The 15,730-nt window shown below is 44.1% G+C and overlaps 1 protein-coding gene across 3 annotated transcripts; it reads right to left on the bottom strand.

The window, feature by feature from the left end:
• Positions 1–1,545: 1,545 nt before the first annotated feature.
• GATAD1 (GATA zinc finger domain containing 1) lies at positions 1,546–12,339 on the bottom strand. 3 transcript variants are annotated; one of them, XM_072764258.1, is made up of 5 exons: positions 11,850–12,331; positions 11,013–11,138; positions 8,772–8,831; positions 4,857–5,040; positions 1,546–3,139 (listed from the first exon to the last, which is right to left on the bottom strand). In XM_072764258.1, the coding sequence occupies exons 1-5, from the start codon at positions 12,123–12,125 to the stop codon at positions 2,949–2,951; spliced, it is 837 nt and encodes a 278-aa protein (XP_072620359.1). In that variant the 5' UTR covers positions 12,126–12,331; the 3' UTR covers positions 1,546–2,948. The 3 variants fall into 3 exon arrangements, with proteins under 3 accessions (XP_072620359.1, XP_072620360.1, XP_072620361.1); XM_072764260.1 differs by lacking the exon at positions 1,546–3,139 and adding an exon at positions 3,146–3,831 and having other exon boundaries at positions 11,850–12,339; XM_072764259.1 differs by lacking the exon at positions 8,772–8,831 and having other exon boundaries at positions 11,850–12,332.
• Between the last annotated feature and the right edge of the window lie 3,391 nt (positions 12,340–15,730).

The following is a 15,730-nucleotide window of genomic DNA, read 5'->3' as shown; positions in this document are numbered from 1 at the left end:
TAATGAAAGGAAACCTCATTTAAAATGAGTTGGGAGGGGATTGATTCCTGGGTGGCTCAGTGGTTTAGCGCCTGCCTTTGGCCCAGGGCGTCATCCTGGAGTCCCGGGATCGAGTTCCACGTTGAGCTCCCTGCATGGAGCCTGCTTCTCCCTCTGCCTGTGTCTCTGCCTCTCTGTGTCTCTCATGAATAAATAAATAAATAAATAAATAAATAAATAAATAAATAAATAAAATCTTAAAAAAATAACTATTAATCTAATAACAATCTAAAATTCTACTTGACTATAGAGAATTTGAAATTTAAGCCAGAGTTAATATGAACTAGTATTAATTTAAAAATCAATACTTTTTTATAGGACTATTTATACGTAGATATAGCCAATTATCCACTTTCTTTTTAAAATTCTATTCATTTATTTGACAGAGAGAGTACACCAGCACACACAAGCAGGGGGAAGGGGCAGGCAGGGGGAAAGGGAGAAACAGACTCTCCACAGAGCAGGGAATCCAACATGAGGCTCAATTCCAGGACTTTGGCATGAACTGAGTTGAAGGCAGATGTTTAACTGAGCCACCCAGATGCCCCTCCACAGGCATTTCAAATTAGTGAACATCTAATTTGAACTCTACACCAAGCACCTCCCGTACGTGAGGACCCGAAGTTAGGTGCTGTGTGAGTTATAAAAATTAAACACACCATCTCAGGCAGCCCCGGTGGCTCAGCGGTTTAGCGCCAGCTTCAGTCTGGGGCCTGATCCTGGAGATCCGGGATTGAGTCCCACGTCAGGCTCCCTGCATGGAGCCTGCCTCTCCCTCTGCCTGTGTCTCTGCCTCTCTCTCTCCCTGTGTCTCTCATGAATAAATAAATAAAATCTTAAAAAAAAAAAAGCAGAAACTTCAATGTAACAACAGAATAGGATATTGATTATTTCAAGGATCCATGGGAATCTGGAAAGGACTCCTGGAAAGACAGAATTCGAGGGTCTTTTTTTTTTTATTTTATTTTTATTTTTATTTTTTTTTTAGAATTCGAGGGTCTTAAGAAAGGCCTTTCCGGTGGAGCTGAAGGGAACAGTATGAACAAAGGTTCAGTCAGGAAAATAAGGAGAGTGTTGGAGGAAACCTTTCAGTGGCAGGGAGAAGGGAGAGATAAGGCTGGGAATATGGCCTGGGGCCACATCAGGGCAGGCCTTCAATATAGAAGAAAAGGAATTAATTTACCCTGTAAGTAGTGGGAGCCATTGGTATGTGTTGAGGAGGAAAGTGAAAATGCAATCTTTATTTTAAAAGATATTACACAAGTATGTACCAACTTAGAAACAAATGGTAAGTATATATACTGTTTTTTCAATATTTCCTCATTTTAGTAAGTATCATACATTGTTTCTTCTATATTGGCCATTCTTTGAAATTTTCCTAAAATCAGTTATATGTTGATCAGTTTATTGCTCCAAATTATGAGAACACTGGTGTTTTCTATTTATACCATGTTTAGGTAGAAAGCTCCACATTTAATTATTTAAACAAAATAAATCCAAAGTAAATATAATGTAAAAAATACACTTTAATCCAAAAGTTTGAATACTGGCACTTAGTTATTTACAATGGTATTTACAATCAATTTTACAGTAAACTTTGTGGGGAGAACTATGAACATCAAGCTATCTACAGTTGCTTCCTTCTAACAAACAAACCATAACTGTGCAGAAAAACGTTAACAGTTAACACTGCTACAATTCCGAATCATTATGATTACATTAGATTCTGACAAATTTTCCTGGGTTTGAGAAACATTGGTTCAGTCAGGATAGAATCAGAGGCGAATGTATGCAATCCCATCATATTGTTGTTCCCTTACTTAGCTAACCTGCACTTGAGCTAAAATCTGTATCTGAATTCTGGACAATTTCATAAAAAGCAGGGCACCTAAATCTTAAGACTTTATTTTAGGCCTGTTACTATGAGTCTCCAGCAGATGATTTAACTTTAGGTAGGCATTTTTAGATATTAATGATTATGACCTACTAGTCATTTTTTTGATTGCACAATGGTTGCTTCAAAGATCATCAAGAAACTACCAAGTATGGGGATGCCTGGGTGGCTCAGCGGTTGAGCGTCTGCCTTCGGCCCAGGGCGTGATCCTGGAGTCCTGGGATTGTGTCCCATATTGGGCTCCCTGCATGGAGCCTGCTTCTCTCTCTCCCTCTGTCTCTGCCTCTCTCTGTCTCTCATGAATAAATAAAATCTTTTAATAAATTTTTTTTTTAAAAAAAGAAAATACCAAGTGGGATGCCTGGACATGACATGTTTCCTGTGCACATTTCATGAAGCTAACTGTCTGGGACTCTACAATTTTATGGTTTGGTCGGGAGCCTCACTTAGAGAAGGAAGGTGCAATGAAGATCAACAGAATAATTCTGAATCTATCTGCCACAGAATAAAGTTTTAAAAAGACTCAAAATAGTAAAATCATCCACCAATTACTTTCCTTAAGGTTAAACAGTCTATTTTTCTAGAAGAAAAAATAAAGCCTGTGTAACTCTGTGATAGACACAGTTGGCCATAGCTACATTTTATTTGATCAAGTCCTTGGTCAGAAATCCAACCTTAATTAACATTTTGTTCCAATAGGAAAGTACAGTCCATTGATTGTAATGAGTTTCTAGAAATAAATCGTGGAGAAAAATAGATATTACCTGTTCCTAATGATCTCCTTGGAAATTGTGGCCTTTGCCTGGGAAGACACACATATAGAATATATTCAACTTTAAAATATTTAATTCCTTTTAAATTTCCAAGTAACTAGTAATTAACAAGCTAATGATTACTGGGCAGTTAGGGAAAATTGTTTAGTCTTTCCATCTAAGAATTTCATGAAAAGAAATATGTGGCATGTCTTATAGGAGAATGAATACAAGATGACTGGAAAGAAGTTTCACTTTCTAAACTACAAATGGTTGGCGACGGTTTCCTTAATAGTGATTGCAGGAGTAGGTCCAACATGAGTCCATATGTAGCCCTTCTCTGGTCTGGTCGGAACTGTGGGAAACGGTGATGAACGGGACTTGAAATATTCAGAAGGTGCATGACACACAAATTCCAAGTATTCCATTTTCCTTGGAAGATCTTCCTCTGGTCCTAAAATGCAGTCAATGGAAAGATTAAGCACATTTTTGAACATATGTATCATTTTCATAAAAGATTAAGATTCCTAGGTGCTACTAGGTGAAACCACTCTGGTGGTGACCGGACATTAGTCCTTGATACATGTGTTATTCTAAAGTCACTCTCCATCATTTTCTTTTACTTTACCTGCTTAACTCCCCTAAACAATGACTCAATACAGAAAGGATTCTAAAAAGAATATTAGCACTGTACAATGTTTATTACATGCCCACCCCATTCTAAGTATGGTACATTTACAGATACTTTGAGTCCTGACAACTCTGATCTGAGGAAGGCACCACTATTATTCCTGTTTTATGTATGAGGATTATGAGACAAGAGAGATTAAGGAACTTGCCCAGGGCCCCACAGCTAGTCAGTGCTGGGCTAGGAACCCAGATCATCTGGCTCCACAGTGTGTGCTCTGAAACTCTATGCTCTGCTCCCCACTCCTGGGTCTGAGGATTAGGAGAAGGAGATGAGAGGGGAGCCCCAGAGGTGATTCTTCACATCACTGCCTCTGCTGAGAGTCCTGTCCTATACGTCATGTAGATGAAAATCCACTCTTCTACGTACCTACAAGCAGAAGACTAAAACTGGTCAGGTATCAAACTTCACACAGAGATGAGAAGAACAGCAGTACATTATTTGTCCCTGATTTCCCTCTGGGAAAAAAAAAACAACCCCAAAACCTTTGTATGCAAAAGTAATGCATGCTTGTTACAGAAAGGTTGAAAATATGGGGTAACTTTCAAACTCTGAACACTTTTAAAATTGTATAAATCAGCAACTCATTCCTGTGAGTCTACATCAAGAAACATTTATACCACTTCTGTCAGCCTTGAAATTAGTAAGAGAACAGTGGCTGCCATTTCAACTATACACAATGATACGATCTAATCAGTCTACGATGATGTATGTGACACGTAGAGGGACACATAATGAAAATTTGTAATATTCTAGAAATCATGGGGATAGTTCCTCTTGAAATTATTTTTAACTAGATTTTTATAAGTAAATATGCCTAAATAAGCCCAATTCCTGAGCAATAAATTCTTTAATAGCATTTAACCCTGGGTCGTTCAGAAAAATCTTATCCACATCACTTTTTAGTAGGTATCTCCTGCCCTAACTCAAAATAACTGATAGCACTCAAACCCCAGCTATATAAGATATCTTTCATATTTTCTATAAAGCTCTTTACTTTTTAATATATAATGATGCTTATGTTCTTTTCATTATGGACTGAATTATATTCCCTTCAATCCATATATTGAGGCTGTAAACCCCAAAGTGATGGTATTTAGAGATGAGGCGTGGAGTCTTTTGGAAGGTAATTAGGATTAAATGAGGCCTGAGGGTGGAGCCCTAACTTGATAGGACTGATGTTCTTCTAAGGAGAGGAAGAGACTGAAGAGTGTGCACACACAAAGGAAAGGCCACGTGAGGACTTAGCACGAAGGTGGTCAGTCACCTACAAGCCAGGAAGAGAGCTCTTGTCAGAAAGTGACCCTGACAATACCTTGATCTTCAACTTCTAGTCTGCAGTACTGTGAGAAAATAGGTTTTGTGTTTATGCCTCTCAGCCCGTGGTACCTTGTTGTGGCAACTCACTCAGACTAATATCTTCTTTTACACAATAATGGAGAATTACCTGAGTTCAAGAAGCTGTACCACCTATCAAACTCACCGATGATGTAGGATGCAGGATCAAACTGGTCCCTGGGGCTCGAGAGGGTGGGAATGAGCCATGTCAGAGCGGCACTTTTCTCACAGTACTGGTCCTGGATGAAACCCCTAATCTGAGCATAGTAGGGCTTTCCATCTTGTTCATCAATCACAGAAACAACATCTCCAATTTGGTAATATACTCCCTGGAGGAAATAGAAGATCATCCCATATTTGAAATAAAAATAGAGAAAAGCAGCACAGCTATGGACTGAAACCTCCTTAACACAAAATAAATAGTTTGCAAAGCGGTGAGTAAAATGTCTTTGAGATGGTCTGATGCATCAGTGTTTATACGGTTGATGCTCATTCTTTTTTCTTTAGAGAGTGTGTGCAAATGGGAGTGGAGGGCCAGAGAGGAAATCTTTTTTTTTTTTTTTTAAGATTTATTTATTTGAGAGAGAGAGAAAGAGTGTGTGCTCTTGGAGTGTGTGTGGGGGAGGGACAGAAGGAGAGGGAGAGACTCTTAAGCAGACTCCATGCTGAGTGCAGAGCTGAGGTGGGGCTCAATCTCATGACCCTGAGATCAGGACTTCAGCCAAAATCAAGAGTCAGATGCTTAACTAACTGCACCACCCAGATGCCCCTTTTGATTTTGTTTTGTTTCTTTGGGAGAGAAAGAATCTTAAGCACACTCCATGCTAAGCAGGGCTTAATCTCACGACCCCGAAATCATGACCTGAGCTGAGATCAAGACTGGGACACCTAACCAACGGAGCCACCCAGGTACCCTGATGCCAATCCCAAAGTTGTTCACTCTTGAATGAAAATTATATACACACACGAAAACTTGCATCTGTAGAAAACATTTGTTTTTAAGTCCTTTGACTTCATATCAGAATAGTACCATCCCTGTTTTTTGGCCACAGCCATTGAGCTGTTTAAAAGGGGAGTGACTTTGCTGAAGGCTACTGAAGGCAGAGAATGCAGCTAAGGCTTCTTCACCAGTTCAGTGGTCCATCTCTGGCCTTACTGAAAAGCAGTAATAGGAATAAAAATCTTTATGATACTCAGCACTTCCTTACATGGGTGTGGTTCTCAGCTGGTGAAGGTATCCTTGACTTGTAGGAACTAAGTGTGATTTATCACTGCTTCACTCAAAATAGGGCCTTGGTAGCAGATAAAGCTGCTGGGGCATGCACCTCAGCCATAAGAATAATTCTGAAGAAATACTTTCAGTGAGTGAGCTGTGACAGGCATTCTTCATGGTGGACCTTTCATCCATGTATCTAAGGGTGACAGTTGCATATGGACCACTATGGATGGGTAGGGTCAGTGCAGGCCACAATCTGCTACTTGCTAGTTCATATCTATCATCAGCTGGTCTTTGTAGCCACTATTCAAGGTTCTAAGTTATTTGTCATATAAATACTTTGCATTTATGGCTTGCTTTGTCTACACATAGAATCATTATTCTCAAAATTTGTTTTTTTTTGCACAAAGAATGGGATCTTGTTTATCATGGGCACTCAAATATATGCTAAATGAATATTGACTCAAAATATGTAATAGTGTAAAAATAAAACTGCAAGGCAAAGACAATGTCTTATTGAAAGATTCCAAGGGTGCCTGGGTGGCTAAGTTGGTTAAGCATCCGATTCTTATTTTTGGTGCAGGTCATGATCTCAGGGTCATGGGATCAAGCCCCCCACCAGACCCCCCATTCAGTGTGGAGTCTGCTTCTCTGCCTATCTAGCCTAGCAGTGCAGTGGCAGCCTCTGATCAACATCAGTACCTGAATACTTTGTTGTACTTTGTCCTTATTACCTAACAAACAGGGTGGTAGACAGCCATAAGAAATACGATACTTGTGGGGCACCAGGGTGATTCTGTCGGTTAAGCAGTTAAGCGTCTGACTTTGGCTCAGGTAGTGATCTCAGGATCTTGCATCAGGCTCCCCACTCAGTATGCACATGTACACACATCTCAAAAAAAAATAAACAAAATTTTTGAAAAAAAGAAACAGAAATACCATACTTGTAATAACAGGTCTCACATATCTTTTGCCTTTTGGTTGAGACATGCCTCAAAATCATTAGTACACTAAATCCTTAGCCAAACCAGTTGCTGCTTCTGCTTTTTAAAAAAAAAATTATTTAGGTAATCTCTACACTCAACATGGGGCTTAAACTCACAAACCCAGTACCAAGAGCTGCATGCTCTACTGACTGAGCCAGCTCTACAGGTATCTCCCAACTAGTTGCTTCCAGACTTAATTTGCAAACTGTAAATTCAGCTGAGAGTGATATGCAAATTTGAAACCATGATGATGTCTATTCCTACTATTCATTAAGTGCTTATTCTGCTTAACATACATGATCTCACTTGACACACTGAGGTGGCTGCTACTTATAATCCCAATTTTATAGATGAAGAGACACCAGAGAGACGGGCTTGGCCCAGTTACATAGCCACCCACTGGCCAGTGGGGCTGAGAGCTGAGCCCGGCCATCAGACTACTTCACTCCATGACTTGGTGGCTACAGAATCTTTGACAAGTTCATGAAGTTCTCTGTGCTGAATTGTTCTCATCCATAAAGTGGGGATAACAGTAGCGCCTCATAGAGTGGACTGAACAAAGTCAAGCCTGTGAATTGCTCACCTTTGTGCCTGATGCATAGCAAACACATACTAAACTTTAGCTATTTTATTTATTACTAACAATGCATGAATTGCTGGAAATTTAGGAGCGACATTTGCCTGTATATTGGTTGTTTTAGACTACACAGATTCTGGGCTAACAAAAACAGGTACTGAGTAGAATACTTGAGTTTCTCAGTGTTTAGTCCCCTTCAGTCAGGTATGAAGCACTAATTCGTGCCACTGCCTCCCTAAAGATAGTTCAGACCCTCAAAACACCAACAGTATGTAAGGGCTGCTGCCTATACCACGCCCATCAGGCTTTGAGGTCTTTTTTTTTTTTAAGATTTTATTTATTTATTCATGAGAGGACAGAGAGGTAGAGACATAGGCAGAGGGAGAAGCAGGCTCCTTGCAGGGAGCCAGATGCAGGACTCCATCCCAGAACTCTGGGATCATGCCCTGGGCTGAAGGCGGACGCTCAACCGCTGAACCACCCAGGCGTCCAGTCTTTCCTATGTTCCAACTGCTTTCCTAAGGCTTCTGGCTCAAAAACAACAATACGTCATGTCTCCCACCAAAGTAGAAGATGTCTGTAGGCCTTGTCCCTAGGAAATCTGACTTTACTCTTTCATCAGAACATTTTAGACTCTCTCTCACCATCTACTTCTAGTTCAATCCCTGCCCCTGACCTTATTCCTCTTGCTTCTGCTTAAAGGGTTTTTAGAATCTCTGTGCCTACTCCAGATATTAGGTCTACAAACCCTCTATCAGCCCAAGTCGTCACTCTGTGCTTCTCGCACAGTGACTGTCACAGTGACTAGAAAGGCTCACACTTTCATGACTCCACACTATACATTACCATTTTAAGATACTTAAAAATACCATGTTTCGGGATCCCTGGGTGGCGCAGCGGTTTGGCGCCTGCCTTTGGCCCAGGGCGTGATCCTGGAAACCCGGGATCGAATCCCACATCGGGCTCCCGGTGCATGGAGCCTGATTCTCCCTCTGCCTGTGTCTCTGCCTCTCTCTCTCAATCTGTGACTATCATAAATAAATAAAAATTAAAAAAAAAAATTAAAAAAAAAATACCATGTTTCAATAAGCAACTACCCCTCCTACCTCAGCTCTGGATGAGATGTTTTTATACCAGCCACCTATGGGAAAAAAAAGCTTAGAAAAGAACAACAAAAAAATTACACTTTATACAAAGGAGCAGAGACCTCTGGATTAACCCAACATTTGGCAGCATATCCTACAACAGGCCCAAATCTTCCCTTAGTAACCCTACTGTTACCTTGTAGAAGATTGATTCTGCAGTGATTATAGTGGAAACAGACTCAGGAGCTTTGATGGGCTAGGGGGAAAAAAAAGTTAAAAATATTAGCACACTCATAGTGTGCATGTGTGTGTGTAGCATATACAGGCATTTTTCCGATCATTGAGTTCTGTAACTTAAGAAATACTAAATCTGTTGCCTGTTGACAAGAAGTGCAATAAAGCAATAAACAGTTTTCTGAATGTGGCAAAGCACAGTCTGAATATTTCTATGGCTGTTTCTGCTACCATCGGCTTAAAAATTGCTGAGAACCAAAGTACAAGCTTCTGACTATGCCGCTGAGATCTACCTCAAGGGCTCTCAAAGCTTTATTACATATTAACATTTTAGTTATAAACAATATGCCGGCTCTGATGGCTTGGCCATCATTGGAATGGAAGTCATAAAAGAATGTGTAAATTAACATAAGGTGGAAAAAGTGTCTTTTTAAAAATTTATTTATTTATTCATGAGAGACAGAGAGAGAGAGAGGCAGAGACACAGGCAGAGGGAGAAGCAGGCTCCACACAGGAAGCCCTATGTGGGACTTGATCCCGGGTCTCCAGGATCAGGCCCTGAGGCAAAGGCAGACGCTCAATTGCTGACCCACTCAGGCATCCTGTGGAAAAGTATCTCTTTGAAGACATTTTCCATCTCAACTACAGTACTAGTTGGGATACTTGTCATCAGAGGAAATGTTCCAGGGAGGCTGAACTAAGACTATATGCAACTTCCTTGGCAGTTCTTAGTTATTTACCACCACCCACCCATTACAGCAATCCCTTCTTAAGCTGCAGTACATGCTTATATGTCACAACACAAAAACCAGGCCTCCCGAAATGTGTCTTGGTATCATCCTTGAAGACAGGGGTTGCTAGAGAAATAGATACTGAAATAACTGCAGAGCATATTCTACCACAGAGGGAAACGTGGTGATGCAACTATCATCAATCGCACATTGACTTAACATGCTTTGTCAGCAGGTGTCTCATTTTAAGAAAACTAAATTAGAAAAATCTCAAATAAATTAGCAGCAACTGGAGGATCCCTGGGAGGCTCAGCATTCTGGAGCCTGCCTTCGGCCAGGGCGTGATCCTGGAGTTCAAAGTTGGGCTCCCTGCATGGAACCTGCTTCTCCCTCTGCCTGTGTCTCTGCCTCTCTCTCTCTCTCTCTCTCTGTGTCTCTCATGAATAAATAAAATCTTTAAAAAAAAAATTAGGGGCAACTATTTTCAGTAAGAAAAGAATCTGCAATCTGCACAAGAATTTACTACAGGGGGAATGCCTGGGTGGCTTAGCGGTTTAGTGTCTGCCTTCGGCCCAGGGCATTATCCTGGAGTCCCACATGCATGTCCCCCTGCATGGAGCCTGCTTCTCCCTCTGCCACTCTCTCTGTCTCATGAATAAATGAACAAAATCTTTAAAAAATAATAATAATAATTTACCACAGGGCCCCTCTGTGTTTTACAAGGGAATATGCCCCACTTCAGAACTTCCTTTAGTGGTTAGGGAAGCATTCCTGTTCTGAAAGAAAAGAACACCGTACTGAGGTTTAAAAAAAGTCGTCTATAAGGCACTGCCCACTGTGTATGGCCATTTTCCTCTTGTGTTTACAAAAATACTGAGAACTCAATGCAACAAAAGGCAGTTTCAACTACTCCCCCCCCCCCCCCCCCCCCCCGCCACATACATCTTCCAACCATCTATTTTTTTATAGCAGCAGCAGGTTTAGCAAAATTTTTGATTCACATTCATCAAATTGATTATCGTAAACTTTCTGGGGCTGTAATAAACAAACGTGGAAATGAATGAGTTCCAGTATTATTTAGTATTATTTAGATCTTTAAAGAATCAAAAAAAAAATCTCTTCCCTAATATATCTGGTCTTATCAAGAACCATAATCCCACCTCCTCCTTTGCATGGAGGACCCAATAAAATGCATTCAAGATTTATGTTTCTTTTTTCAGACTCAAACTTTTTATTTCCCAGCAGGAAAAAAAAAAAAAAAGCTAAAAAAATAGGATATTATTAACTATAAATAGTATACCTCCTGCAACAGAGCTCACTTCCTTCCAGCAAGTGTGGACCACTCACTCCCCCAGGACACTGCGGAAAGGCTCCGGAAGAGCAAAACTTCAGATGGGAGATGAAGGCAGTGACAGGACACACTACACACACAAGGCCATTACTGTAAAAGACACTGTCCACAATCATCTTACATTTTTTAATTTAAAAATATGTCTTCTCCCTTTTCCTTTGGTGGAGACTTTCTTTTCAGCAGCTGGAGCAGATTTGTATTTAGTGTTTCTCAGCCGAGCAGACCTTCTGTGAATTTCCTGCTTACTCTGTTACAGAAACAATTAAAGAACAAAAACAGATCAAAGTCGTGGAAAGGTTGCTGACTCCAGAGTAAGCCCCTTATGCCGACTGACCTTTCAAACCCGCCCAAGAATGTGCCTTTTCTTTTGCCGCTGGGAAACCTCCGGAACTGGGCTGATTACAACAGGGAGCGCCCTAGACAAGCATCTGCAGAGCCTCCAAAAAGGTGTCAACTACTTACAACAGGGCCTGGGGGAGGCGTCCGAGGGAAGTCTAGGGCAAGGGGAGGACAGCTTCCTCTCCGACCCCAGGGAGCACGTCAGGTATGGCCCTTCCTACAGTGGGATGCTTACCATGCTGTCATTTAAAACAAGGACACGATAATCTTACTTAGTAACATAATAAATTAACAGGGCAGTCAGTCCGGCAGCACGGCCCCATTTACGTGTGTGTACACGTGTGTATGTGCGGAGATGTCTGGTTACCACCGCGAATGTCACTACACTGAGGGCTGGGGGGGGGCTTCTGAAGGGTCTTAAATTTTCTTGCTTCTTTACACTTTCAATTTCTCGCAATAATAGAAGGAGCTCCGCCCGGGCCACATCTACACAGTCGCAGTCCCCGCGGGCGGGCGCGGGCGGGCGCGGGCGGGCCTCCCCAGCAGGGTCACCGCGCCCCGGGAGGGACCGCGCGCCCCCGGCCGGCCGGCCTCCGCGGGGGGGCCCGGAGGAGCTCACCTGCTTGCCGCCCCCGCCCCCGTTGCTCTGCGGAGGGGCGGCCGAGGTGCTGGCGAAGGTCGCCGCGCCGAAGCCGCCGCCGCCGCCGCCGCCGCCGCCGCCGCCGCCGCCGCCGCCCCCCGTCCCGCCGGCCGCCCCCGAGCCGCCGCCCGCGCCGCCCGCGCCGCCCCGGCCCGTGCAGTGGTGGCAGAGGATCTCCCCCTGCGGGCCCTTCTTCCACATGGAGGACGACGTGGTCTTGCAGACGCTGCAGGTGGGCTTCAGGCCCAGTGGCATCGTGGCGGGCTCGGGCGGCCCCCGCGGGCGCAGCGACACGGGAATGGCGACCGCCGGCTCGGGCCGCCCGCCGGCCGGCCCGCCACTCCCAGCGACCGGAAGAGCGGCGCGGGCGCCGAGCGGTCCACGCAGGGACCTGAGGGCGGCCGCTGCCCCCTGGAGGCAGGAAGGCGGCGACACCCGCTCCGCGACAGGCGGCGGCCGCGGCGGCCCCAGCGGCGGGAGGCGGGGCCGGGGGCGGGGCCTGGCCCGCGCGGCTTCCGGCGGTGGGTGGGGCCTGCGCGCCGCGGCCCCGGCCCTCTGACCGGAAGTGCCCCCGCGGGCTTCCCGGAAGCGGACTGTGGCGGGCGCCCGCGTCTCCTTCTGCGGGAGGTGTGGGCGGGCTTTTTTTGGCTTTAGGTCTGGGATCGGCGGGGGAAATGCAGAACGCCGAATTAGAGTTTCAGAGAAACCACGAATGCCATTTTGATATGAGTGTATCCCATGCACTATTCTTGGTTTCTCTGAAATTCAGATTTCACTGCGGGTGCCGTAGTTTTATTTGCGAAGTCTGGCGCTCCTACTGAGGACGCCTGTACACTGTTGAAGATTACAGTTTAGACCCCCCAGATACTTGTGCTGAATGTGTCGTGTCTATTGACATTCGTGCATTGGTTGAGACACATTTTAAAACATTTAGGGTGGGGCAGCCCGGGGCGAGGGGGGGGGGTGCTCCGCGGTTTAGCACCGCCCTCCTGATCCTGGAGACCCCGCAGGGCATCGAGTCCCACGTCGGGCTCCCTGCATGGAGCCTGCTTCTCTCTCTGTGTGTGTCTCTCATGAATAAATAAAATCTTTAAAAAATAATAAAGCCTACGATGATGTCAAGCCGATGTTCCTTAGCTATGGGTGGTGATGTTATCCCAGGTCCTGCAGCCTAGAGGCTGCAGTGAGAGCAGTAGGCCGGTGAGAGCATGAGGGTGGAAAGCCAAATAACTGATTTGGCCTGGGATGAGAGCATTAGGACAAGCCAGCTCCCCTCTTATCCAAGTCGCTGGTCTGAACAGGCCTCCCCAGAGAAACGGGTCTCTGCTTTTCAGCCTCACTTCATAGCGTCCTACCTGTTTTCAGGATGCTGGATTTTCTAGACTTGGCATACTAGGAGGCATCTCAGTGAATATGCTGGTGGCATGCCTCAGCGAGAGAAAGAAGAAAAACTGTATTGAATGCCTATGATGTCGCAAAATCACATTTAGTACATATGACCACCTTGAAAAGAGTTATTATCCTTATTTTGTTGACTGATGACTGACGGAGGAACTATAATTTGGACCGGCTGCGGATGCAACTTCTGCTCTGACACCACATTCAGAAGGCCTTCAAAACAGCCCTGGGGTCTGGGCTGTGACTTGGGCATTCTTTTTTTCCTTTCAAATGTTTTTTTTTTTTTTAAGATTTATGCATGAGAGACACACAGAGAGAGGCAGAGACATAGGCAGAGGGAGAAGCAGGCTTCCCCGGAAGGGAGCCTGATGAGGGACTGGACCCCAGGACCTTGGGATCACTACCTGAGCCAAAGGCAGACACTCAACCACTGAGCCACCCAGGCATGCCAGTTTCCTTCTATTTCTATTTTCATCACAAACGTGTATACTTTTATCAAATGTTTTTTTTCTGTGAGAGGTTCATAATACTTTCCTTTTCCTAGAGTGAATCCAACTGGGTGGTGATATACTATCCTTTTCACATATTGCTGGATTCGCTTTACTAATATTTTTCAGATTTTTGCATCTATGGTCATGAGTAAGATGGACTTATAATTTTCCTTTCTTGTAATATCTTTGTCAGGTTTTTGTATCAAGATTATGTTGGTCAAAGTAAAGACTTTGGATTTCTTTCTGAGTGACACAGGAAACTATCTGAGGCCCTTCTATGTACCGATATGAAAAGATAAAGCAGGGCAGCCCCCGTGGCCCAATGGTTTGGCGCCACCTTCGGCCTGGGGGGTGACCCCGGAGACCCGTGATCCATCTCACGTCAGGCTCCCTGCATGGAGCCTACTTCTCTCCCTCTCCCTCTGCCTGCGTCTCTGCCTCTCTCTGTCATGAATAAATAAAATCTTTTTTAAAAAAAGAAAAGATAAAGCAATTTACAGAACAAGGTGTAAAATATGATCACTTTGTGTAAATTTAAAAGCCATATGTGTGTGATGATTACTTGTTTTAGTCCTTTAGACAGAAAACCGTTGTCAATTGATGGTAATAGAAATGGTGAGGGAGGCTTTCACTTTTCATCTTGTATTGTTCGAATTTTTTCCATCACATCATGTGTTCCTTTTATTAAAAAAGAAAGAAAATATCAAATGGGAAAAAAGGAAGCGCTGGCAGTTTTTTAGCCCTAAAAATCCTCTGCCCCCTGGAGTTAGCAGGTGTACTGTGGCTTGGGTCTAGTTCAGGGACTGGCAGGCAGATCTCCTCATGCATCTGGGGTCCTTGTCTATAAAGCGAGGATGGTATTGCCCAGCTCAGGGCTGTGTGAAGATTGGATGGATAATCTTGTACTTGGCTTGTAGTTCTAAGTCAATAAGTGGGGCTTCTCCAAGCAGCAAAGCCATAAGTCATGTGCAGACCATACTAGAGTGTAATAGTGTGATGTGCCATGGGAGAAAATGAGGATGCAAGGCAGGGAAGGTGATGGCCCAGGGGTGGAGAGGCAAGTCGGGAGGTGAGGGGATAGGGTGGGAGAAAAGAACTCAGGAAGGCAACTCAGTGAAGTCTATGACATTTCCTGCTCTTTCATTGGAGCCTCAGGGAGAGCATGATCCACAGTTGTCTAGGCTGGGCTCCCTGGGGCGCCTGGGGAGAGAGCTCAGAATGAAATAGAGAGATCTAGCTTGGACCCAGAGGAAGGGTTCACCTCCTGCATATAGAGACAGTCCGTGCCTATGGGGGTACTTGAGAAACTTCTGCTCACAGTGTGTGTGTGTGTGTGTGTGTGTGTGTGTGTGTGTGTGTGAAGTGTGTAGAGAGCATGAGTGTGTGGGCTGTGAAGACAAGAATAAATTTGAGGTCTTAAACACCAGTGGAAAGGAAGAAAGCTGAATTCCCCAGGGGATTATCAGTGTTGCCATGCAAGCTAATTTGCATGATTTAGGTGTTGCATGGCTCATTAATCAAAACTCTTAAAATTAAAAAAAAGAGCAGACACATGAAATATATCACGGCCTAGTTTCAAAGAGAATACTATTCATCACATTTTGTGTCCTGGTGAACATGGGCACTGTGGGACTCCTTAACCACTCCAGCCCTTGTCCTGTGCAACTCAAAGACAGAGCACATGAGTTGCCCTTACTTACCTGTCAGAGAAGGATAACAAGACACACACCTCACGGGCCCCTGTGAGGAGTCCATGAGTGAGTTGGCACAGGGGAGGTTGTAAACAATTTCTACATCCAGTAAGTGCCTGATTAATGTTGATTCTGAGGCCAGTAAGAGAGGAGGAGGCGAAGCATTTCTGTTGACCAGACTGGTCAAGTCATTAGTTACCCCCCCTGCCATGCACCCCTGGGGCAAGGTAACTAACTCAAATTGTCTACTGAGGACAAACTAGGGATAGTGATTGGGGAC

Source organism: Vulpes vulpes, chromosome 7 (genome assembly GCF_048418805.1).
Source record: "Vulpes vulpes isolate BD-2025 chromosome 7, VulVul3, whole genome shotgun sequence".
Lineage (NCBI taxonomy): Eukaryota > Metazoa > Chordata > Mammalia > Carnivora > Canidae > Vulpes > Vulpes vulpes.
Note: the sequence above shows the minus strand (reverse complement) of the source record. Positions and strands in the feature narration are given on the sequence as shown.